Genomic DNA, 27,395 nt, shown 5'->3' on the forward strand with positions numbered 1-27,395 from the left:
GTTATATGCAGAAACGTAAGCCGAGGCGGGACCTTGGGGTTTGTTCTGGGTCTGGGATACCATAAGTAAGAATTTTATTCCTAATACTAAAAGTGTATTTTTTTTAGTTGTAATATTGGTGTGGAGGCAGCCATCTCAAGTCATTTTGCCTGATCATGTGCTTTCAGAAAGAGCCAGCACTTTAGGATGGAACTGCTCTCTGGCCGGCTGTTTCTCCTACTCAATGTAACTGAAGGAGTCACAGTGGGACCTGGATTTTTACTATTGAGAGCTGTTCTTATATCTACCAGGGAGCTGTTAAATGGTTACCTTTTCATTGTTCTGCTGATGGGCTGCTGGGGGGGTTGGGGGGAGGGGGTTGGGGGTTGGGGTGATATCACTCCAACTTGCAGTACAGCAGTAAAGAGTGACTGAAGTTTATCAGAGCACAAGTCACATGACTGGGGACACCTAGGAAACTGACAATATGTCTAGTCCCATGCCAGATTTCAAGATTAAATATTAAAAAATCAGTTTGCTCTTTTGAAAAAATGTATTTCAGTGCAGAAGTCTTCCCATGACAGTATCCCTTTAAAAAAGAAACTGAATTAATATTTTGTATTTTTACCCAAACCCATCAGAATACTTTAACTGGAATTAGATGTTGTGATATAAAAAGCCTAACAAAGGATTACTAGTTAATTATTCATTGGTTCACACTTCACTGATACTCTTTCCAGGCACAGCATATAATAGAAGGCGGCAAACCTGAGAAGAAACTACAGTCTCATTTTTAATTTTTCAAAATGTAAAAAGAATCAACAAAGGATTCTCCATTTAACATCGGTTTTTTCATGAGTTTTAATCTCACGCTATGGTCCTTACACAAGCCAAGTTAATGTCACGTGGGTTTGCGCCTCTGTGACTGGGACATGAGCTGCTATGAGCTTCTATTGACCACAGGAGCCCTACAGTAACCTGTATTCATCCTTTATATATAATACAAAGCAAACTGTGACTGTTCTCACAAGTCACTCATCCTTCCTATAATGATGCCTACTGCAGTCCCACATACTGAGTGCCTTTTATCCAAAATATTTCCAATTTGACACACCGTTGTCTTTTGGAAGCTTTATCTTTGCCTTATGCTTTCTATCCTTACCTCTGGTATGGGTACAGGTATGGAATCCGTTATCCAGAACCCGTTATCCAGAAAGCTCCGAATTACGGAAAGGTCGTCTCCCATTGACTCCATTTTATCCAAATAATCAAAATTTTAAATAATGATTTCCTTTTTCTCTGTAATAATAAAACAGTACACTGTACTTGATCCAAACGAAGATATAATTAATCCTTACTGGAGGCAAAATCAGCCTATTGGATTTATTTAATGTTTACACGACTGTCTAGTAGACTCAGGCCCGGATTTGTGGAAAGGCCACCTAGGCCGGGTGGCAGGATTTTAGGGAGGCGGCATGCTGCCCAACCACACCCACATTGGTTCAAAAACACGGGGGGATGCGCTGGAGATACAATCATTTTTTAAATTTCCCATGCTCCAATCCCCATTGCTCCAGTCTAGATGATGAAAGGGGAGGGGACAGGGGGCAACGAACGGCAGTGGGCCTAGGGGTGCCCACTATGTAAATCCGGCCCTGAGTTGACTCAAGGTATGAAAACCCAAATTATGGAAAGATCCATTCTCTGGAATACCTCAGGTCCAGAGCATTCTGGATAACAGGTCCCATTCCATACATTCAAACAGAGTTAATTTAAACAGAGTTAAGAGTCAGGGCACATAGGGAAGATTAGTCACCCGGCGACAAATCTCCTCTTCTTCGGGGCGACTAATCTCCTCGAACTGCCTCCCCAAAATTTAAATCGCCAGCAGGATGGCACTCGGTGCGATTCGTTTTCTGGCGACTTCGGAAAACGAATCGATCCGTGTGCTATCCCGCCTGCGATTTACATTTTAGCCGGTGGGAAGGCAGGGGAGGCAGTTCTGGGAGATTAGTCGCCCTGAAGAGAGATTTGTCGCCAAGCAACTAATCTCCCCGAATCTGCCTGTGTGCCCTGACCCTAACAGACTAACTTTAACATTAGCATTAAGCATGAAAAGATCACTATCATTTATAGACCAACTAATGTGTCTAATGTGAGCTAAATGGATACACTATTGATTTCAAAGCAATCAAATTCTAATTAAATATTTGTAGTGATCCCTGGATTCACTGGGCAAAGTCAGAATAACAAGTTGTCATTTTTTTTTAATGCTCCCATATGGAATTTCTAAAACTTTAGTAATAATATAAATAAGAGCAGTTTGATTACATGGCAAAAGATTCAATGTATGTTTTCTCCTGTTTCTCAAATATAACAGAAGGCTACCGGCAATCCACTGAGCTAAATACAAACTGAAATGACTAACTGCTATAATTGCTTGTGACCATGGAAGAAAAATAAGGCGAGTTATCATTAAATGCGCCTTTTACTCCAATGACGTTTTCAGTAATATCTCTCTGTTGTTAAATGTTAAGTCTCAGGCAGAAGAAAATGCCTGCAATTTATCAATGATTTCAAAAGAGTTTGCACCTAAATTGCAGCCAATTATTTAACTAAATGGGATTTCTTAGCCGAGCGCTGCCTAGCTGGTGAGATAGGTTATCTGATGTTCAAAAAAAATCCACAGCCGCAAACAAAACCAATTATATTGTTGAATTGTTGGAGAAAAAAACAGGAATTATAGCTGTGAAATGTGTTAAAAAAGCCTCAGAAAATGCAGAAGAATGCAATTCCACAGAGAGAATATTGGTTTTTGAAATAGTTCTTTCAAGGTGTCAAATTTTTATACATAGATCAAGCAATTAATATTGCCAGTCATGCATTACAGGTAAAAAGAAGAGGCTACACACATGGTTCTTCAAGGTAAGGGCAGCGAGCCTGTGGAATGCTCTGTTTGGTTGTTGATGTGATGGCTAAATCCATTAAAGGAGAACTAAAGATAAACTAAAGAGATTGGGCAGAAATATTGTACATTATGTTTTGGTTTTCTGTACAAGGCCAAGGCAATCACAGGCCTTTAGTAGAAAATATGTGTCACCAAAGATGCCCCAGTAGCTCCCTATCTTCTTTTCTGCTGATTCACTGCACATGCTCTGTGTTACTGTCACTTACTGAGCTTAGGGACCCACTCACAATATACAGTACACATAGAAATGTCACAATATAAGGCTGATTAGTAATTAATACAGATAATTACTACATGGCAGCACAGAAACCAGTGCAATTAGCATCAGAATTTAATATTTAGCCCTGTAGCTACAGGGCCAGAACTAGGGGTATGCAGAGCAGGAGGCACAAGGCATGCACCTTTTCTGCCTCTCCTAACCCATAGTCCGGTCCCAACTACGGCCGGAGTGTGCTATGCGGTCTGTCCCTTTCGCGCCACATCTTTGTTTCACGCTTGCACAATCGCAGGTTTTTGCACATGCATGCTCTCATATTGGGCACTTCGACTGGCCAGGCTGCCTAGGGAGCAGGCTGACCCGGCACTGCCTGTAGCACAAGCTTATATTACTGGCCAACCTCATTTTCTGCTTCATAAATTGCGACAACCCCTAAGTTTAGCTTCTCAACAGTTGCTCAGAGTCCACTGAGCATGTGAGTGTCGCAGACACTTTCCAAGATGGTGATCTCACGTGACAAGTTTGAAGTCCTGGATCATTGCTGCTATTGAGAAGCTGAAATTTTAGGCTGGTGCAATAAGTTCAGTATATAAAATATGGCATTTTTAGCCATATTCATTTTTAGGGTTTAGTTCTCCTTTAATGCCTTTAAAACTAGCATTATATCCAGTCTATCAGTCAGTGGTGTGTATGTAAATGTATGTGTGTGGATACTGTATATGTGGGTGTATATATGTTTGTGTAATATAGGGAATAATATAGCCCATTGAAAAAAATATTAGGATATTAGAGGTCATCAAGGTATGAATCTGCAGGCCAAGTGCTATTATATAGGTAATAGAACAACTCCGAGTTGACATCCAATATTCTCACCTCTGCATGTTGATGGGATGGCTGATTCCATCAATGACTTTAAGACTAGAATTATAACAGGGCTACAGTGATCTCAAGGTTGTCTACAGTGTTGTGTCTGTAAATGTATGTTTGTGTATATATTGTGTATCTGTGTATGTATATGTGTGTGTGTGTGTGACATAAGGAATAATGTATCCCCATTGTAAAATATAAGGATATTAGAGGTTACCAAGTCAATCCATACCATATATGTACATATCACACCATGGGGGAAATTCACTAACGGGTGAAAATTCGCCGACAGCTTAGCCGCCTTCGCCAGGCGCAACTTTGCACAGACAACGCTAATTCACTAAGTTGCGAAGTTTCGTCAATGGTGCCAAACGCTTGCGAAGTTGCACTAGCATTACTACGGCAGGCATAGTGAAGTTGCGCAAGCGTTAGATAATTTGCATACGGCGGGTAGTTAAATTACAATGGACGTATATGTTACAGCAAATACATTACACTACACAAGGCCAGCGAACCTTATTAAATAAAATAGAGGTGTTATATTGCCCTACACATGTCCCCACTGTATAGTTTATGTGCCATATGTAAGGAAATGTAGGGGGGAAGCCGGGTACCCTAAAAAATAATTACGCACCTTTGCACCCTGAAAAAAGGAAAAGACGCCAGCATTTTTTGGGACTTAAATTTTCAACAAAATTTCAAGTAAGTCCTATCTACTCCATTGCACTTCGCCTGGTCTGAGGTGGCGAAGGCAAGTCTGGTGATAGAGGTAACGGTCAGTAAAATCAAACTCAACTTAGTGAATTTGCGTAGTAATTCTCTTTCGCCAAAGCAAAAATTCGACTGGCTTTAAGAGTGCGAATTTGCCCCAGAGTCTATCTCCTTCGCTAGCGAAATTACGCCAGCGCCCGTTAGTAAATCGGTGAAGTGCTGAAATGACGTCAGCGTTAGCCAACTCGCCCTTTAGTAAATTTCCCCCATATTTGTACCATATAAAGGCACAAATCCACAGGCCAAGTATTTTTATACAGGTCATGGAACTCCGAGGGGACATCTTATATCCTTATATTTCACAAAAAAACTGCATGTCATATCTTATAATACCCAAAATTAAGGTGGTCACACGACACAAATTATATCACTAAGCACCTATTTTAACAATTGCATTTTGGATATCATGTCTTTTGCTTATTATATTTGTGTGTGTGTCATATATGTGTGTGTGTTTGTGTGTTAATATCCTATACTGATTGAAGCAGTAGCTTTCAGACAGGATCAAAAATATTTTGCCAACACTATGTATTTGCTTTGGCACTGGAAGCTTTCAGAGAGAATCTGCTATAAAGCATATTTGTCTAGACATTTATAAGCTTTGCACATGCATCATGAACTGTCAGATGACTGGCAGCTTCTCATGAATACATATACCTTGTGCCATCTACACATGAAATGCACCTGATTTTGTCTTTTAAAAACTTTTTAATGGTGAATGTATTCTCTGCAGGCCATTTTCTTATTTTGGCATACTGAATTCAAGCTTGATTAGAAGCACAAGGAAACCCACTCAACAATAAAACAATCCATTTACCCTTATACACCAGCAGATTAAACAGAAGACTATGCCTCATTTAGTGTTGTTATTAAAGGAAGGTTTATCATTAAATGCAACTGCCTGTGTTTTTTGTGCTGGGAGTTGAGTTAATAGTTTAGTATATTTATGAGAGGCAACATTTATAATAGCTCCTCACAAGAAAGAGGGGTAGTCGGACGGCTGCTGCTGTCTAGGAAAGGAGATGTTCATATTGCTAAAACCTTGGCTTCTCTCCATGGTGCTGAAATATTAAAGATACCAAGATTCATTTATATTCTCGTCTGCCAAGACCTCAGTGGAGATGAAGAGTGTTGCACTGTTCTTTTTAAAGGGGGAGCACACTCTGAGACCTTCCCTTTACTGTCTGGGAAACTGCGTTCAACTGACATCTTATGTGAAATGCGCTCAGGGAACAGAACTATAGGTATAATGGAGCAGAACAAGGGCCTGCTGTGAGCTGGATGTAAACGTGCGGCAAGGTATCTAAATCTGTATAGGTCTGCGTAAAAAGGTAGACACTTGCACTTTATACTTCTCATGTCTTTTTGCTAGAGATTCTTTGTAGTACGGGATGCATTTGTGATGTCTCAAGTGAGATACTCCCAAAAGGAAAGGAGTTCAGCAATACATTACTTTCCAAAGTGAATATTTCACAGATGTTCCAATGTGATTAGCAAGGAGTTCAACAAGAAGAACAACTCAGGACGTCACCTGAGCAATCAATCTGATATATCTGATGCTGCTCTACAAAACACTCTTTGAAAGCGTTCTCAAAATCTTTCTCAGAAACCAGGCCCAGTATTCAGGCAAAACCAATTCTTCTGATCAGTGCCTCTCAATCTCCACTCCTCTTTCATGCTTCACTTCTCTCTCGCTCTGCTTTATACCAAGTCCCAACTCACTTCTTGCCCAATGTAACCCCTTAGAGCCCATTACTCTTACAATTTGGCGGATTTATTTTGCTCTTATTCCCGGCAGTGCACATTGGGACCATCATGAAAATTGGCATCAATGTCAGAGTGTCCCAACTATTTTTTAAATTTCTATATTTTCAAGATTGTGGCATTCATATTCTATGCTAGTTCGTATCCTACTCTTGGGATGTATGTGTAACTCTACTCGTGCATATTTTATCAGCATTCACTGCCTTTTTCCTTTTTATGTTACAGTCAGATCACAAAGCCAGGGTCACCTTATGAAACAAAATATATTTAATTATACATATTTATATTACATTATATATATTCATCTACAACAGCCCCAGGGATGGCACAGCCTCTTGTAGTTGGCTGTGTTAGCTCTGGTAAACTATGGACAGTTGCACAGAGGAGGACAATTACAAAGGAAAGTCAATGAACTTTTATTTTATGTAATCTCATTCTAAATTGATGCTAGTTAGCTTTGTCTCTTTTTTCAAACACTGCATTGTCCATTAAAAAGGGCTAAAGCAGCAGTCCTGGGAATAAGAATATATTCCCTGTATCCCACATAGAGCTGTAAAATCATAATAATGACATTTAATTATAATGATTTTGTGATGCTTCCTGCAAAATGGAAGTCTAAACAACACTGGACTCTGGATAATTATTAGGTTGCAATTGAAGAAAGAGTGTAATTTGCCTGATCTATAACATGCATATCTGCAGAAAGGGGTTTCAGTGAAGAGTGATTGCAGTAGGCACAGCTAAATATATCTTAGTTGTATAAAGACTGTCATTACATGTATTTAGTAGGGGTATCTAAATTATAACTCTCTAAATGTTGGTGCACTAAGGTTCCCCCGCATGTCCAGTCTTGAATATGATTCATCATCTGCTGGAAAGCAATGGTTGGTTTCCTCTGATCTAGCCAATGATTTTGTTTGAAACTGCTCTTTGTCTAACAATGTGTTCTGATATTTTTTTTCTTTTTAAAGAAAGCAGAACAATGACCACTGATTGTGGTAACAAAGCCGTGGTAAATGCCCAACCATTTTCTTTAATCATCATTGTTACTACAAATGGCACACAGTGAACTAATGTGCTAGGGAAGTTGAAATACAGTACCATCTACAGGAAATATAAAAAATATATCAATTATTGCAGGTTGGAAATCTGTCCAGAATCTGTCCAGAATTGAATGTATATTGATTGGACTGGTATGAGTACTTGTGTATCTCAATATTAGCTGATCGCCCAGACTAAGCCTCCTGCTGAACAATAGTATTTGTGCATTTATTAGCTAATATAATGTTCCATGTGTGCGGTCACATTAGCTCTAGATATATGTGATCAGCAGTCAGGTCAGATGACCTAAGCACTGGTGGCCAACTTAAACAGCAGGGTCCCAGAATAGCAAGTTGCTCAAAGCAAAGAGCAGTACTTCCAAACATATTTCATCAGCACTCCGATATAGTAAAAAATTCAATTTATTTGTGCAACAATCGAAGCATTTTTTCAGGCTTAACCAGCCCTTTATCAAGCTTAGTAAGCTTAGTAAGCTTGATAAAGGGCTGGTTGAGCCCGAAACTTGCTTCACTTGTTGCACAAATAAATAGAATTTTCACTATATCGGAGTTCTGCTGAAATATGTTTGGAAGTATATATTGGACATGAGCAGACAGAGTCACAGTCGGCACCCAATGCTACAAAAAGTGGTCAGGATTGTGTAGCACTACTTTGTGTGTTTGTCAAAGCAAAGAGCAGGTTATATCAACTGATATTTCTGAAAATGTTTTATTAGTGATATTAAGCTTGTGCTCTCCAGCCCTTTTTCCTAAACTGGGCTGCCCAAATATTATGCGACTCCTTTAAAGCAGGGAACCTTTTTTACCCAAGAACCCCATTCAAATTGAAATAAAAGTTGGAGAGTAACACAAACATGCAAAAATGCCATGGAGTGCAAGTTATGGGCTGTGATTGAGTATTGGTTGGCCCTAAGTGGACTGGCAGCCTACAGGAGACTCTGTTTGACAGTACATCTGTTTTTATGCAACCTAAACATTCCTCCAAGCTTGGAATTCAAAAATAAGCTCCTGCTTTGGGAGCAACATCCAAATGGTTTGGAAGCAACATGTAACTTGTGAGCCACTGGTTGGAGATCACTGCTGTTAAGTAAAAAAGATATACCATATTTTGCACAGTCTATCTTATTTACCCAATTTTTATTTTTACACTGAACAATTCCTTTAAAGCTGCAAGGACTATTGTACATTATATATTTATATATTTATATATATATATAATACACAAAAGCCATGAATATCTTGTAAATTATATCCTTATAAACGGTGAGTTCTGATGTCATCAGTTATAAACGGTGAGTTCTGATGTCATTTCTGTCACATGACTCACTGAAACTTGTGTATTATAATAAACTAGACATTAAGCCCGTTAAATTAACGGGCGCTAGAACATATCCGTGGGCAGGGCCGGACTGGGAGTAAAAAGCAGCCCGGGCAAACAAATCAAAGCAGCCCACATGTAAAGACTCAATGGACTTTTTATTCAGCAGATCTCCATTTGCAGTTTTAGCAATCTGGTTGCTATGGTCCACATTACCCTAGCAACCAGACACTGTTTTGAATAAGAGTCTGGAATATGAATAGGAGAGGAGCAGAATAGAACAATATAAGGCATAGGCAAGCCAACAAATACCCAGAATAAAAAATGAAGGCATAAAACAAAGAATTTAATAAAATAAAAACTGTAACTAATTATTGTACAATAACAGGTGGAGGTGTGAGGGAAGTACCAGACCAGAAAATATCATCAGACAATTAACATGCTATGCTGTATATTATCCATGAATTATGAATGATTCATGGATATTACAGCAGGAGAAAGTCATGTTACAGGGGGTGAGGTAAGGAGAGGAGTCTCTGACTGAGTCTTTGACCCTAACTTACTACTGGAAGATATTATGGAGGCCCAGAGCTGGAGGGAGGCTTGGGTGCAGCAGGTGCTGACTGGAGAAAAAGACTAGTTGACCGAATGCCGAATAGCCTATCCAAAGAGCTGGTGGTGGATGCTGCAGCCAGCCAGGCTAGTATGAGACCGGCGAGCAGCTGGTGCCTGATGGTGCGGTACACTTTCTTTGACCGGTCCTTCCTGACTGAGCGCGCCTGGGGGAGGCTGGTACTGGTAACGCATGGGGCCTGCGTCGCATCATCACGGGTCAAATCCTGCGCACGTGTGTGCAGCGCAAGCACGTATATATGAGAATGGACTGTTCCATGTGGAAAATTAAAGAGGTGGACACTGCTTTGAGCAAGTAGGTGGAGGATTATTATTGCAGGGCAGCTTTGCAGTCGGGTGCGGGGCCCCCAGTGGCATGAGTTTCTTATGATCAGGAGCGGCCCAAATGAACACAATATAGATGCGGCCCCGCGGGCATTTGCCCGAACGGACAGGTTACGAGTCCGGGCATGTCCGTGGGGCACATGCGCAGTAGCGCAATCCCACGGACACAGGGACTGGACGCAGAGACACTTCATCTTTATTATATAGGATAAAGTACCCCCCCTTCGGCCTCGTATTTTTATATGGTCATGAAACTCCTCGGTAACTTATAATATCCTTATATTTTACAAGAGGGGGTACTTTATTCACTATATATATATATATATATATATATATATATATATATATATATATATATATATATATATATATGTTGATTTAACATAAAAAAATCAATAAAAATGTCACCATGAACTACACTGTTCAACATCTGTATGCTTAAGATGTACTTAAGAGCGCTTAAACCTGCACTCCCCTGTTTTCCATTTAAAGCAGGAACGCAGCCAACTCTTCCTTATGGGCGCATACTGATATAGACCCATATAATTGCCAAATGCCTTCAAATGAATGAGATGCATTCCTTCGTCAATCCCCTGCACTTGAGTGCTTATAAATGGAACACTGGGGAGCGCAGGTTTAAGTGCTTGTATGTACAAGTCCTAAAGCAAATTTAATCAATTTAGGGAGGTCACCGCCCTGTGCTGTTCAAGTCACTTTGGTATAGAACAGCAACAACCCCTATATTTTTGTTTTCTATTCACTGAAAGTAACAGTAAAAACTTCATAACTTGGCCTTTCCTATAAGAAGTACTTGGTCATAAAAAAAGTATCTCTGAATATAACTCTCTAATCTAGAGCAAACTGAAGCACAATAAACTTTTAAAGAAATGAGTTTACAAGAATCTTCAAAGGCCTTAACATATTTTGAAAATCATATGTTTCCTTAAAGAGAAGTTCAGGCAACCTGCATCCAACATAAATTGATTCTGCTACAGATTTGATTCCACAGAGATGATCACATTCATCATTCTCCGTTGCTCTTGCAAATAAAATAGAAAAGATACAGAAACTTCAACTATGGACACGTTTCTTCCAATATCTATTGGGTTTTCCTGAATATACTACAATGAAAGACTAATAAAGAGGACAAGCCGATTTTTTATCAGCAGAGCAGATACGGTAAAGGTAAAAGACAAAGATTAACATGCTCTGTATTGGTCTACTGAAAAGTTGGTGCTGTTGAATTGTTAATTCCTGCATGCTATTGCATAAACAGCTCAGGGGTGATGGAGCTGAACTGTAACATCTCAAATCGAAGACCCTGTTGTATTTAGGCCTCATGTTATGATGCTGAATATCACAGACTGTTCTTGATTACCCATTGTCTTGTGAATGCTATTGTTAACATTTTCTATGTCTTAAGTCCTGCTGCACTGACAGATTAAGCTTGATCTGTATCTTAGCCCCTAACTAAGGCATGTCATGAGCTTGATGCTAGAATTATCTTGGCAAGAACAGGACAGGCTAGCAGGGTCTCTGCACACACACACAATGACCTTTGAAGTGAGGAAACCCAAAGGGAATTATGTCTCAGTATATATATATCACTGGGTATGGCTCTGTCTCACTTTGTTAATTTCTCTCGAATGTTCTGTCTTGTTCCACGAATCTGGGTCACTGTGTGTCTGTCTCAGTGTGTTAGTATGTCTGTGTGCAAGCATGCCCCTATGTCGTTGTATGTTACGCTTGTCATTTGCAAATAGGAATAACACCCACTCCTTCCTACTGCTAACGCTCCGAAATCTCTCGAATGGGCAAGGCAGTGGGCGTAAATGACATTTCTCTTGCTGTCATAAGGTGGACTACTGCAAGAGAAAATATAGACAGAGGCAGCTGATGGATAAGCACTGCAAGGAAAGATTGTATAAAAGAAAACCACAATGTACATGAAAACAAAATGGATATTTCCGGTGTAAGAAATATCTTGCAGAGGTTTTCATGATTTTTACACTTAATAAATCTAGAGTGTTTTAAGTTTTATAGAAAATACCAAAAAAGAAAAACATTTTTTATAGAAAACATATGATTTGTGAAAAAAATAGAAGTTCGAATTTTCATGAATGGATTCCCTAAGTGTAGCCTCACAGAAATGAGAGCAGTTAGCATCCCTACACAAATACAATCCCTACAAACCTTCTTCTTTGTAGGTATTCATTGAAAATGGTACCAGTAAATCTCCTCATTGTCATACATTGGAATTCTAACAAGAAGAAAATACCCATTATATTCCACCAACATTCTGGGAACTATATTTCAAGCAACAACATTTTTGCTGACAGTTTGTGTAAGTGTTGTTATTGTTAAGTGAAGAGTTGTGGAAGCAGTTGGAGAACTTTTCCTGATGTTGTAAACCACAATAGAAATGCCATTATTTCAACAAGATTTCAACTACCTAAACTAGTACAGGTATGGGACCTGAATGCTTGAAACCTGGGGTTTTCCTGATAACAGATCTGTAATTTGAATCTTCATACCTTACGTCTACTGGAAAATCAAGTAATTATCAAATAAATCCATTAGGCTGGTTTTGCCTCCAATAAGGATTAATTATATCTTAGTTTGATATAAATTTATTATTACAGAGAAAAAGGAAATTGTTTTTAAAAAAATATGGATTATCTGGATAAAATGGTGTCTATGGGAGATGGCCTTTCTGCAATTCAGAGCTTTCTGGATAACGGTTTTCCGGATAAGGAATTCCATATCTGTACTTCCGTCCGATTAATTTAAGTTCATTACTCTGCCTTAGGAAATAATTGAATTTCTCTAGGTTCGAGGTGACAAACACATTTCTGTGATATTTTAGTAAAATTAGGTGACACCAACCACTGTGAACATTTAGCACAACTGTGTAGTTTTGTTTTTAAAATTGCCTATATGCTGTGCTATATATTTTTATTTAGTGGCTCCAATAAACCAGGATTTTACCTTAATCTTCACTCTTCACCATTGAGACTATCTTGGTTTTCAATCATTTTTCACTAAAGTCTCCCGTGCTTATAGTTAAAAGCCAGATATCACTATTGAAATTATTTTTAAGCATCATCAATACAAGTAATGACTCTCTACAATGGGACTATAATATAATTTTATAAATATATTATATTTATAATTGTAAATATTATAATTTCATTTAAAAAAATTCAAATTTTTTCACTTTAGAAAAAAAAGTGAAGGCCCTATTCCTTGAAATAAATTAACCTCTGTATTCACACCTACGTTATCATGTTAATGGACTTGAAGCACCTTCACAGCTCTAGAAAAAACCTAGACAAATCTAGCATTACACTTTCTGAACTTGGAGGCCGTAAAGCAGTTATTTTCCTAAAACATGCAAACCATTTCATCTTCCAGGCTGAAACTACCTACATGCCATAATTCAACACTCTTTTTGGTCTAACTGAGATGCTGATCATCTTATCAGGTAATAAAGTATCTAATATGGGGGACAGGGTTTCATCCAGAATGGTTGGGACCTGGGGTTTCCCAGATTAGTGGTTTTCCATAAATTATAAGACTTTTAAAAAAGTAAAGCCAATAGGATTATTTTGCCACCAATATGGGTTTGTGCAGCTTAGTTACCATTAATTTCAATATAATGCTTTATTATTAGAGAAAAAAATTAAATTTTTTTAAAAAAAATTTAATTATTGTGTGAGATGGCTTTCTGGTCATTTGGAGCTTTCTGGGTATTGTGTTTTTGCATAAGAAATTCCAAGGTTTTATCGCTACTGCAGGGTAGATTTGTTGCTTGAAACTATCTTTTCCCCATGCCCATATTCAGGACGCAACGTTGCCTTAATCAGGTTTCATTCTGATCACTCACAATTTTTGTTGTACTTGAGGTTAAGTAATTTCTGGACTGTCAGTTACGACTTTGCAACAACCTTTAGAACTGCTGAACATGTCAATATGTGTGCGTGCTTATGTGATGGGGACTTTCAATTACACTACAGCCGTTTACTGGGAATATTTTATAGACGTTAGCAGGACTTGTTTATGCTCTTCTGAGGTTAAAAGCAAACCAATTATATAGCTAAATCCATAAATAACATAAGCATTACCAAATCTGTATGTTAATATTTGTAATAGAGATTGCTATGTCATAATGTAAATATAATTATCTAAAGATTTTAGAAAGGACAATGTCGTCTTAATAACCTACTGTGTCTACATCATCAAAAGAGATTCCCATGTGACATTTTCCGCAAAACTAAACACTATACAGGTACGTGACCTGTTATCCAGAATACTCGGGAACTGGGGGTTTATGAATAATGGATCTTTCTGTAATTTGGATCTTCATACCTTACATCTACTCGAAAATCATGTAAACATTAACTAAACCCAATAGGCTGGTTTTGCTTCCAATAAGGATTAATTATATCTTAGATTGGATCATGTACAAGGTACTGTTTTTTTACTACAGAGAAAAAGGAAATAATTTTTCGAAATTTGGATTATTCGGATAAAATGGAGTCTGTGGAAAACAGACTTTTCGTAATTCTGATTTTTATGGATAATGGGTTTCCAGATAACAGATCCCATGACCTGTACAGTCATCCAAAATAACCAAAAATGGTATTCTCCTTCTCTCGTCCAGTTTCAGTATCTGTACTGAGCCATTCTGCATTCGAGACGGTTGCTGGATGTAGAAGTGACTCTAATTACTAAACCCGTTAATTCTGGTTCTGGTATGTGACTGCTATGCTAGTGTGAGTCTATGAATATTCATTTGGATCCGTATTTTGAAATGTGTTAGCTCTAAATAAATTGCAGATGGTTGTTAAGCAATTTGATTGCATATTATAAACTGACACAACAGGAAAATTCACAATACGTTTTGATTTTAATTCCTCAATGAACTGGAGCATTCTATTAAAAGTCAGCGTTTGCTGCAGCCCCGGATGTCTCTTTGTAATGTCAATGCAATGAAGTACTTTTTGGGGGGTTTTTTATGTTCCATGAGCTCTCTTCTTTAACTACAATTTACTCTCCTCCTGTTGATGAAAGACAACCAACTAAAATCTGTAGCTCTACTTAGAATATTTTTATTATTATTGATATACTGCTGCTGCTTTGGAATGCACTAGATTAATATGGCACAGATGCTTTAATTGACTCTTATTGGCAAGCTGCAACTACCACAACTCCTTTGTGCTTCAAAGAGGTAGCAGCATAAAATGATTACTACAAAATAAAAAGCCATTGCTTCAACCGCCCTAAGACTTGGGCACTTGGAACACCACTGGTTATGAATAAATGACTTGTCTGTGCACCATCTCTCCCTGCTATACCTGCGATCCCACAGTCACAGTCCCTTCCCAGAGTCTATTAACCCTATTGCCACATGCACTTAGTCTGGCTACTCTACTCACATCCCACTGCCCTTTCCAGAGGCTATTATCCCCACTGTTACTATAAGAACCATCTACCCTGCTATACTTGCTATCTTAAAGTCACAATGTCCACTGCTACTGTAATAACTATCTCTCCCTACCTAGTGCTGCTCCTTTGTTGTACTCAGGGCACCTGCTCACAGTCCCTTTTAAAACAGCTCTCCTATGGAATCCAACATAGAGCTTCCCAACTGCAGTGGAACTTAGTCCTCCAACAGTCAGGCCCCTGTATTGTGCGTTCATAAAGTAGACGTAACAAACAGCATAAAATGATTACTACAAAATAAAAAGACATTGCTTCAACTACCCTGAGATTTGGGCACTTGGAACACCACTGGTTATGAATAAATGACTGGTCTGTGCACCATCTCTCCCTACTATACCTGCTATCCCACAGTCACAGTCCCTTCCCAGAGTCTGTCTGACCAGTGGGCCCCGGCCCAGACCCCCTCCCCCGATCTGCTGCCCCCCCCGAAATAACAAATAATGGCAGCACGCGCCGGACCTTGTGTATGCGCACAGCGTTTGTGCACCATGCTGGATTTTGTGCATGCGCACTGCTCCGGAGTTTGCGCATGTGTCCCAGAGTTGGTGCATGCACGCGGGGGGTTCCCAGAGGTTTGGAACCCAGTGGGCCCCCCAATGTCCAGTCTGACCCTGACTACAGGCACCATCTCTCCCTACTACCTGTTATCTCCCAGCTACATACTGTACATCTCCAGAGGATATTATCTCAGAGCTACATACATCTCCAGAGGATATTATCCCTATTGTCGCAATGTTATTAATAGGGAAAAAAGATAAATATATAGGAAGGCCGGTATTTTTTTCCAGAAAAGGTGGCAACCCTACTCACATCCCACTGCCCTTTCCAAAGGCTATTAACCCCACTGCTACTATAAGAACTATCTACCCTGCTACCCTGCTATACCTGTTATTCTACAGCCACAATGCCCACTGCTACTGTAAGAACCATCTCTCCCTACCTAGTGCTGCTCCTTTGTTGTACTCAGGGCACCTGATCACAGTCCCTTTAAAAACAGCTCTACTTTGGAATCCAACATGGAGCCTCCCAACTGCAGTGGAATTTAGTCCTCCAACAGTCAGGCCCCTGTATTGCATGTTCATAAATTTCTTTTTTATATTAATGGCAGTGCAATATGTTGCTGTGAAACCCAGGAAGCTGTGCAAATCATTAAAGGAATATATATATTATACATTTACCAAATGTTACAGTCTTACATTTCCTTTACTCCATGAGACAAGTCACACTGGTCATATTTTTGCAGTTCTTCACAGTCAATGAGTGGAGTGACTTTAGCTCATCATTCATTAACTCCCCAGTGATGAGGGGTTAAAGGGGGTCTGATCATACATTCTTCTATATACGTTTGTGTTGCAGAGTGAGATAAAATAATATGGTCCCTTGGGCTACTGCACACAGTACATGAATATACATGGAAGATTTTATACATACAGTATATTCTGCTCCTTTAATTGTATCTGTGAAGAACAGAGACTACAGCTATTCTTGCCCTTGTTAGTTTCAACTGCTCCTTTCACACTGCAACATATTGCTTCCCAGCTGCATATCTATATATATTTCACTATTTGTAGTATATATCTAATTGTTTTTATTTCTTCTTTTTGTGGCCATCGTAAATTCCTTTTGTTGGGAGCTATGCTAGGGAGATCCCTGGGAAACACTGAACAATATTTTTGTTTCTACATTTCAAGTGCTTAGAGGCATAGGCATAGAATCATTCCATATACTCCTATGATTGACAGTTTTATACTTCACTTGGTAGCATTCCTATTTTATAAAACAGGTGTACCTAAAGATTTGGAATGAGGGCCTAAAAAAAATTGGGATGATGGAATATAGAATACAGGTATGGGTCCGTTATCCAGAAACCCATTAACCAGAAAGCTCAAAATTATAGTCTCCCATAGACTCCATTTTATACAAATAATTCAATTTTTTTTAAATGATTTCCTTTTTCTCTGTAATAAAACAGTAGCTTGTACTTGATCCAAACTAAAATATAATTAGTCATTATTGGAAGCAAAAACAGCCAATTGAGATTATTTAATGTTTACATGATTTTCTAATAAACTTAAGGTAGAAAGATCCAAATTACAAAAAGATCTGTTATCCCACAAAAACCCAGGTCTTGAACATTCTAGATGACAGGTCCCATATCTGTTTTTATTCGTTACTTTGTTTTTATTTGTAAATAAAACTGCTATTAGAAAGCAATATCTGTATATCTCTTTCTATTCTCTGCCCTGGTGGCTCTGACTTTTGAAACAATGAAGCAGATTGAACAGATGAGATGCATGCAGGGCTGTCAGAGTCAGAGCCAGCAGTGAAGAAAGCGTCTGGGATTGGTTTCAATATTAATTACAATAATAAACAACATAGTTAATGAATGTCGAGTTGCTTAGAATGACTTTTTTTTCCATTAACCAAAATCTTTTTGGGGGGGTTTACATCCCCTTTAAATAATGTGAAAATGAGTGAGGTACACAGGGTTCAAGTGAATGTGTGCCAGGTGGAACTGGCTCTATATGCACTTACTGAAATGATTTACAAACACTATTAGTTGTGTGAGATTACAGGGCAGGAATAGCATCTGGCACAACAGCAGTCGGTGTTCCAGTACCATGCAGCTAGTCATAAGGGCTGAGTGAAAGCCAAGTATCATTCCCTAAGTCTCCTCCATCTGCCAGATCCTTCTGAATCCCAGTCATATTAACTTCATGTTCACCAGCTTCCCCTGCACACGCTTCATAAAGAAGATCAGGGGTGCCCAAAAGGTAGATCGGGATCTACCAGTAGACATTTAGCTGGTGATCAGTAGACAAGACATTGTCAACAAACAGGGTCGGACTGGGGGGCCCACCGGGACTAATGTCCGGGGCCCCTCTGACCCCCCCGCCCCTCTACTATAACACGCCGAGCACGCATGCATGAAGGTGCCGCTCGGAGCCTGAATAAATAGCTGCCGCGCGCATGCGCGGCGCCTAAAAAAAATTCCGAATCTGATCGGGAGAGGGGACTGGCACGGCAGGGGCCCATTAAGGGTCAGGCCCACCGGGTTTTTTCCCAGTGTCCCGCCGGGCCAGTCCGACACTGTCAAAAAACAGCTGGTCTAAATCTCGCTCCTATTTCATGCTTTTCATTCAGATAATTATAGCATTAAGGTTACATAAGAAATAGTTGTTTGTTAAATATAGCTATATACATTTTCTCATGAATCAATTTAAACATTTAAGTAAAATTTTCTATGGAACAGAATGCTAACAATTATTTTATGGATGTAGATCATAATGGGACAACATCACTAAAAGCAGACCTCACAACAGTAAAGTACGGGCACTCCTGGACTAGAGACCTGCCGATTATATGCATCAAGTATGAAGCAAAGGTGTAGGGTACAAATCGACACTACATATAGGGTTGCCACCTGGCCGGTATTTTACTGCTCAGTGAAAATGATGCTTGATGCCAATGTTATTAATAGGAAAAAACGGCAGGAATATAGGATAGGGTGTTTTTTTCCAGAAAAGGTGGCAACCCTTACTACATATCAATCCCTAATTTTTGTTTATATCTTCATTTCAAATATAATTATATATATTGCTTGCCAAAACGTCTTTATCCAGGATTTCAGACTGCATTTCACAATCCCAGTTATTATATGCAAGTCTCAATGCATTTACTATTACAGTTATATATTAATGACAAGGAGTGAAGGGACAGATAGATATCCCCCATTCCCTGTGTAGAAGAGACAACAGCAGCAGGATTTGCCTTGAGTCAGGGCCAGAACAGGAGCAAGATTTGCCCCCAATCTGATAACCATTCCTCTAATTGCAAAAGCAGTTAATGCCAGGAATGTGCCTAGGACACAAAACTTGGGAGCACCAAGCACATTCCCCATAATCCAGTCTAGCCCTAGTCCACCACTGAGGAATGGTTAAGCGGGTACCTCTCTCTCCTCGTTGCGCACGCGCGCCTTTTTTGCGCACGGCTGCGCGAGGTGCGACGTGGTCGGCCGGGTTGCTTGGGACGCCCAGTCGTCATTGGCCGGCACTGGACTCATTTATAAAGTATAATATCTACTTGTGATGAACTGTACAGGCAGGGGGCAGCAAGTGTTCCAGCAAGTGTGGCAGAATCCCCTCACCTAAAGCTGGTGGTAAAAGTTGTATTATTAGCCCCAAGCACCGGCTCCATCCCCAAACTCCCCAAATTGCCCCAAGCAGTAAAGCAGCGCCATGTCCCCCTGCCAGTGAGTAAGTGATGCCCCTGACTTGCCCCAGTGCCCACCTTTGATGATGAGGCTGTCAATGTCCTTGTCGATGCCCATTATGTAGCATTTTCTCCAGAGGCCGGAGTAGGTAGAAAAGAGGGGTCGCCCGCAGTCCGACTCCAACACCCCCAGTCCCAAGAGGGACCTCCAGTTCTCCAGCAGATCCTCCGGCTCCCTGACCCCCCCAGCCGGAGCAGGAGAGAGCAGCCCCAGCCTGCGAGTGTTGGAGGGGTCGCCGCGGAAGGGCAGCTGGTAGAGCGGCATGAGCCTGTTCTTCTGCTCCGTGGGGTCGGAGTTGCCCTGACTGTCGCACATCTCCTTGTGTTTGCGGGTGTCCGTCTCGTACCAGTGGTCGGTGAAGATGGCAGTGACGAGGAGGAGCAGCGAGCAGATACTCAGAGTCAGGCTGACAGCAGTGACCAAGCCGCGGCTCTCCATGGCTCCTCATTCAGCGACAGCGACAACATCACAGCGACAGCATCGCGGCAGCGGCTGGTACGGGCGATCGGCTTCTATAGAGGCAACAGCTCACTCCCCTGCTCGCAGCCCTTGTACCCATACAGACACCCCTTCTGCTTCTGCTGCTGCTGGAATCACCCGGACACACGGGCTGCTCCTTCCCTGTATCCCCAATGCTTCATCGTGTCACATCTGCCCTTCAGTCTGATCCCAGCCCCGAGCAAGTGGACAGCAACAGCAGCAGCAGACAAGACGCTGGGGGTTGTGTTGGCACAGCTCAGTCTATTGTATTCCTTCCTCTGGAGCTGAGAGAGGAGACTGCAGGGGCAGCTTTCTATAGACACAGTCTCACCTCTCTCCCTCCTTTCCTGTATCTCTTTCCCTCTCCTGCATGCTCCACCTTCCCCTGCTCCTCAGCCTGTCTCACTTACACATGGAGCACCAGCTGGCACTGGCACTTACAGTATTTGGAGCCTGGAACATCTTTTTATTTCCACTGTGTATCTGTGACATTTGGGGATTTTGCCAGTCTCCCTTCCTTACTTCAGCAGTATTGACTTTCCCTTTGCTTCCCAACTCAGCATCTCTCTCTCTCTCTAATCTATTATTCCATCTATTTAGCCTCTTTGTTCTCATAGAAATAGGGAATGGCCATAAAATAGGCCAGATTTTTAGCAGCACAAGGGCCCACTGACACCTGGGCCCACCAGGAGTTTTCCGGGTATCCCGGTGGGCCAGTCCGACACTGGTCACTATATCAAGGATGATGCTGTCTGTAATATAGGAGCTTGTGCCCCCCCCAGCTGTTGCTAGAGGCCTGGACTGGGATTCAAAATATATGGACGAATCTGTCCCATTTCGCCTCGCTGAATAATTTTGACGCACAACAATTTTTGACGCAAGCGACAATTTTATACGCACAAATATATTGTCCAAATGCAAGTCATTAGGCATCCGAATAATTTTGACGCACAGCAATTTTGACGCACAGCAATTTTGACGCGCAACAATTTTGTTTTTGTCATTGACAATTTTTTTTCTGTTGCTGCCAATTTTTTGCAACTGAATTTTCAATGCAGTTTCAGAAAAATATTCACAGGTGGCAAAATACGGAAATTCACAGAGAATCCATGCCTGGCGAATTTATTCGCCCATCGCTACTAACAGCCCAATAAATAGTGACTGTCTATGGCCAGGGTGCCGAAAAGGGATCTACCAGTAGACCTTTAGCTGGTGATCAGTAGATCTCAAGACACTGCCATTAAACAGCTTGTCTATATCACCCTCCTGTTGCATGCTTTTCATTCAGATATTTGTGTTAAAGTTACATAAGAAATAGATGTTTAAATATAACAATATACATTTTCTCATAAATGAATATTTAAGTTATATATTACATGGAACAGAATGCTAGCAATGCTTTTATGGATGTAGATCATAATGGGACAACAAGTCCCCCCACATTAGGAAAGTATGGGCACTCCTGGCCTATGGCTAGTGATGGACAAATTTGTCTCATTTCGCTTTGCCGTAAAATTTGTGAAAAACTAAAGTTGACACCTGCGTAAATTTTGACGCCAGCGTTAAAGTCAATGGACGTCTGAATAACAGTTTTGACGAGATTGACTTTTCCGGCACGCATCCAAAAATTTTTGCCGCCGGCGAATCTTTGCAGCAGATTCGCTAATTTATTCGCCCACGTAGAAACTCGGAAATGATTCGCGCCTGCCGAATTTATTCGCTCATCACTACCTATGGCATCTTACAGCAGCCCCTCTGGCATTTCCTAGAATCTAAAGTAGGGATGCACCGAATCCAGGATTCGGTTTGGGATTCGGCCTTTTTTCAGCAGGATTCTGATTCGGCTGAATCCTTCTGTCAGGCCGAACTGAATCCGAATCCTAATTTGCATATGCAAATTAGGGGCAGGGAGGGAAATCGGATGACTTTTTGTCACAAAACAAGGAAGTAAAAAATGTTTTCCCCTTTCCACCCCTTTCGGTATTCGGCCGAATCTTTCGCAAAGGATTCAGGGGTTTGGCCGAATCCAAAAAAGTGGATTCGGTGCATCCCTAATCTAAAGATTGCCTGTCTCGGCCCGTGTTGTTGTACTACAACTCCCATACAGTGGAGGCATGGTGGGAGACGTAGTTCAGCAGTAGCTGGAGTCAGGGAGGTGGGTATCTCTGATGTAATCAGTTTTATACAAAGGGAATCAAGAGTTGGAGGGATATTTATACCTGCTAAGTGAATGAATAATGCAGTCAGATCAATGGCAATAATGATCTACTCCCCACAGCCTGTGTCCTTTGCAGCCCCTGAGCTGTCTCATACAAGGTCACCAGAGCAATGAGAGCATGCACTGCAAAGGCACTTTTTAATTTAGTGCTCAGATCAAGCGCTTGGTCACTTCTCTCAGTCGTCTCATCTACAGCCGCTTGTGTTATTATGATCAATTATTTATGTGCAATCGGAGAAACATATTCTAATGTACCATGTAAACAAATATGTGCAGCTTCCTGCTAAAATGCATGTTCATTGCGCTCCCACCCTTATTTCAGTTACACTGAAACCAGTCAAGTGAGTGCAAAGATTGTCACTATCAGGACTGGGATGCCAGGGGCCCACCGGAAAACCTTACACAGTGGACCCACTTTCCAACCTCTCTCAACCTCTTTATTCTTCTAGTCTTTTATATCTACTTACTATATTTTTCCATTATTAAGCATTTTTCCCCATAAATGCTGATGCTAATTGCATTGGTTTTTGTGCTGCCATGTAGTGATTATCTGTATTAATTACTAATCAGCCTTTATATTGTGACATTTCTATTCTATGTGTACTGTATATTGTGAGTCAGTCCCTAAGCTCAGTAAGTGACAGCAGCACAGAGCATGTGCAGGGAATCAACAGAAAAGAAGATGGGGAGCTACTGGGGCATCTTTGGAGACATCGATCTTTACTGCTAAAGGGCTGTGGTTTCCTTGGGCTGGTACAAAACCCCAAAACATAATTCATCACAGCCGGATGAAGGGGCTCACTGGCGGACACAACAATCCAGCGCTGTTACTGCCTGGCTATCGAAAGACATATTTCCCTCAATCAGCCAAAAGTAAAGTAAAGAGGAACCACAACACTATATCTCCACTTCACTTCCTGCTTTTCCAAACATTCAGCCCAAATCAGTCCATTTGATCCTCAGGTTGGTTGATTACCTTTAGTCTTAGTCAATATAGATTTGTCAACAATGATTAAATGATTAAAGGACTGGGAAGGCCACAGTCTCCATTATGAAAATGTATTCATAAACTAAAGAGTTTGACAAGAGGTTTGGATTGGTCGTCCCCTTCTTTAAAGTAATGTTGTCATCAACAAATATTAAAATATATTTCTTTTTGCTCTGCTCATATAGAGTAGTGGCACCTCAGAAGGTGAAAACAAGCAAGACTGTAACAAGCAATAACAGTACATAGAAAATAGGGCCAATAACGTAAAATGGTTAATTTATGCAGTGTCTGACTGGGGTGTCTGGGGCTCACCAGGACTGGTACCTCAGGGGCCCCCAACCCAGAAATTCATTCAACAGGCTGCCAGCCTTAACCAGCCTTAAAGGGGACCTGTCACCTTACAAAATAATTTCTTAATGCTATTTTATGATTTAGTCAAGCAAAATAAACTTTACTTGCACTTTCAAAATTATTTAAATCTTGTTTTTTTTGTCTTGGAATTCACAATCACAGCAAGTAGGCGGCAGCCATTTTGTTAACACTTTTATTAAGGCAAGCTTTGCATCATGCCAAAATATTGTTTATGTGCCAGAATGGGGAACCTGATGCCCATGCCCATTTACTGGCTACACAAGTAGATGGTGAGGAGGAAGGGAGAATGTGAGGAGTGCAATGACATATAGGAAGTGCTGAATGGAAAGTGAAAGTAATTTCCTGCCCCGCCTTTATGTCTAAGGCATAGAGGCGGGGCAAGCAATATTTGATTGACAGCTGAGACTTTTAAACAAGTTTAAAACAGGTATGGATGGTTTAAAAAAAAAAAAAAAAAAAAAAGAATTTGGATTTTTTGTTTAATTTAAAGAGGAGTTTTGTTCTATAGATTTTTATGTCTGGGTGACGGGTCCCCTTTAACCTGCTGTCCCCGTGCACACAAGTGCTGTACCTTTACTTTGTACTTTGTGGTTTACAGTCGTTGTGAGTGGGGGGACGGTGGAGCTGTACAAGAACTGGGGCCCGCCATGCTTTTTTCAAGTGTCCTGCTGGCCTAGTCCAAACCTGCATTTTTTAAATGCAACCACAGTGTACAAAGTGCAACTCTAGACACAATTTACCATGTTTTTACCCATATTGCAGTATTTTTTTTGCCACTTTTTTTTTCAGCGTATTTGTTGCAGGGTGCATTTTTCTGTGCAAAGTTGTGCCTGTGCATTTTTACAAATCAGTGTGCAGATGACATCACTTCAGGGTGGCGGTAACCCCCATCAATAGGTGCACTTGCATTCAAGTTATCATACAGACACAATGGTGCAAGTAACTTTAATGAATGGTGTCAAAACTCCAGATGCCTGTGTACCATGTAAAAATTATTTCTCCTCTGCTGGAAGTTATTTTCAGAGTTTATGGATTTTGCCTTCCTCTAGAAGCTATGTGGGAAACACGTACCTCCCAACTGTCCCGTTTTGAGTGGGACAGTCCCTCTTTTGACAGCTCAACCCGCAGACCAGGATTTGTACTGATATGTCCCAGTCTCTCTTTTATCTGCTGCACTGAACTGCCAGAAAAAGATACAACTTTTTTTTTTTTAACTTAATTGACTCTTGGCAGAGAGCCCAGAACACATACTTAACATACTTTTGTAACCATTTTAGATAAGATAAGACCTAAGACACACAATTTAATGGGCAATTCACCTTCATTAGCAAAACTGTAAAATGGACATGGTCATTAAGGGACAAGGCCACAAAATGGGCATGGTCAAAAAAAATTGCTACGATCTGCGCAGCGAATCTTTATGTCCCTCTTTCTGTTTCCAGAATGTTGGAAGTATGGAAACATGTTATGGAGCAGCTAAATTTCATGGATATACATCCTCTTTTAACCCTAAACTACTACAATTTGTTACAATATTTGCATAAGAGCTCAGTAAAGAGAACTGATAAAATATGTTCTACCTGTCGCACATAAACAGGTTAAACAAACTTGTACATTAACTTCTTTTTTTTAGAGTCACTTATTACAGAGTATTACAGTAAATTTCCATTCAGTGTCGGACTGGGACAGGAAAAAACCCAGTGGGCCCCAACCCTCATGGACCCCACGGACCCAGGCCTGCACCCCTGCCAGAATTAGCAACAACTAGTTTTTAAGAGGAGTAGGGGGAAGTCCAAGGTATAGACTGGCTGGTGGTGCATTGGGGGGGGGGATGGGCAGACGGGCGGTGCATTGGGGGCTGGTGGACTAGTGGTGCATGGGGTGGGCTTGCGGTGCATTGGGTTCAGTACATTGGGTAGGTGGGAGGACACGTGCAGGAGAGTTTGCCATGGGGGTAGGTGGAGTGGGTCCATATGGTTGGGGCCTGGTGGGCCCAGGACCCCCAGTCTGACCCTGCTTCCATTTATAATTTATGTCTGAGAGCAAATGAAAAACAGATGGAATAGAGGCTGTCATCAAACAGACCTCACACATATAGGAGAAAGACCTTTTCTTCTGCTCTCAGTGACCACATTTCAACTGTACCAATTACAGCCTTATCAATGAGGCTCATTTTTAACATATAGTAGGTGTATGTTGTCTCTTTTATAGACAGATTAGCAAAGTATTACAACTATCACATGTAGAGATCTGCCACAAATTAGAGAACGTAAGCAGGTTTAACTGAGAAAATCAATGTGTCTAATTGTCATCCATCTCCAGATGATGTCAGGATTTACATGATGAGCTCACATTTTCTACCAACTACAACACACTCTAATAGTAGGCCCGGGTTATAACTTTAAATAGAATTTTTCTACGGTGAGAGTGTTTTCACTATTTATTACATTTAACCAGTCATACATCTATTGTTTAAGTGTTTGTTTTTCTGTCTGGTGATAAAAGATCTCTTGGCAGTTTGGTTCCTAAGTTACAAGTGTTTATGTTATTCATGTCATTCCACAGGTCTTACATTATTCATCAGCCACTTCTGTTTGTCAATGGGCCTGATAGCCTCTAACATTGTCTGATGAATTTATGGACTGCAGTTATAATAGAAAAAGATGCTGGGTAGATATTGCCTGCAACTATAGAGTCCTTGATTGATGTGTGGTTGCTTTCCATGTTTCCTCCGACAATTGTTTTTTTCCAATAACCGGGAAACATACATATATACTTGATAAAAGCAAATATCACCCTTTGATATGAACCAATTTCACACACTTACCCACTTGTCTTAGTGCAGCCATATAAGAGAAGGGTGCAAAAAATGTAAAATCAGGCAGAAAAACAAACACTTAAATGTAAACGAGGCAGTCGAGGAAATTTTCAGTATATCTTGACCCTTATCATTTTTGCTTCCGTCCAATGAAGCATATAATCAAAAAATAGCGTTATGGTAAATGAAAGGGTTTCACGCAGAAGATTGCTGCAAAATAATTCAGTGCTTTATTTGTGTCACGACATGTTTCGAGCTGAGCTCTTTTTCAAGTGATAACATATTGCTTTCTCCACAATGGTTTTAAACATTAAACTCCACCCTTCATTAGTGGTAACCATGCTCAAGGTGCATTAACCCCACCTCCCCGTGTATATAGAACAATTCAAACAAGGCAACTGCCTCTGAGGAATTTTAAAGGCCTAGCCTAATAAAAACAAATAACAACAGTTCCAAGGATTTCCGCATCAGAGTTCATCGACAGATCATCTCCAGTATAGTGTAGTATTGTCCATAGGGATCTATACGCAGAATCCATATAAGATATAAATATAGAAAAGTTAAAATGGTAGAAAAATTAGAAAAGTTAGAAAAATTCACCCCCGGCACTGCTCCCAAGCCTGCCCAGAGCTCATAGAATGCTTCACAAAAGGCTATATCTTTAGCTTTACTTTTCAATGTCATTTTAACACTACAATTATTATAGTATTTCAATTAGCTGCCAAAAATTACTCTTACCCTTATGTAGAAAAAGTTCACAATTTACTCACAACTTTTCTGCTATTTCTATGGCAGCATTTACTATCTAAGGAAAGAAGGAGAGAAAAAAATTTAGAGGA

The 27,395-nt window shown here is 40.4% G+C and overlaps 1 protein-coding gene across 1 annotated transcript in view; it reads right to left on the reverse strand.

Moving 5' to 3' along the window:
• tmem178a.S (transmembrane protein 178A S homeolog) overlaps nt 1–20,437 on the reverse strand; it is a 56,481-nt gene extending 36,044 nt beyond the window's left edge. Inside the window, 1 exon segment of the mRNA NM_001094836.1 lies at nt 19,698–20,437. Within this exon segment, the coding sequence (NP_001088305.1) occupies nt 19,698–20,118 (421 nt within the window). The 5' untranslated portion in view covers nt 20,119–20,437.
• Between the last annotated feature and the right edge of the window lie 6,958 nt (nt 20,438–27,395).

This window comes from Xenopus laevis, chromosome 5S, assembly GCF_017654675.1.
Source record: "Xenopus laevis strain J_2021 chromosome 5S, Xenopus_laevis_v10.1, whole genome shotgun sequence".
Taxonomy (NCBI): Eukaryota; Metazoa; Chordata; class Amphibia; order Anura; family Pipidae; genus Xenopus; species Xenopus laevis.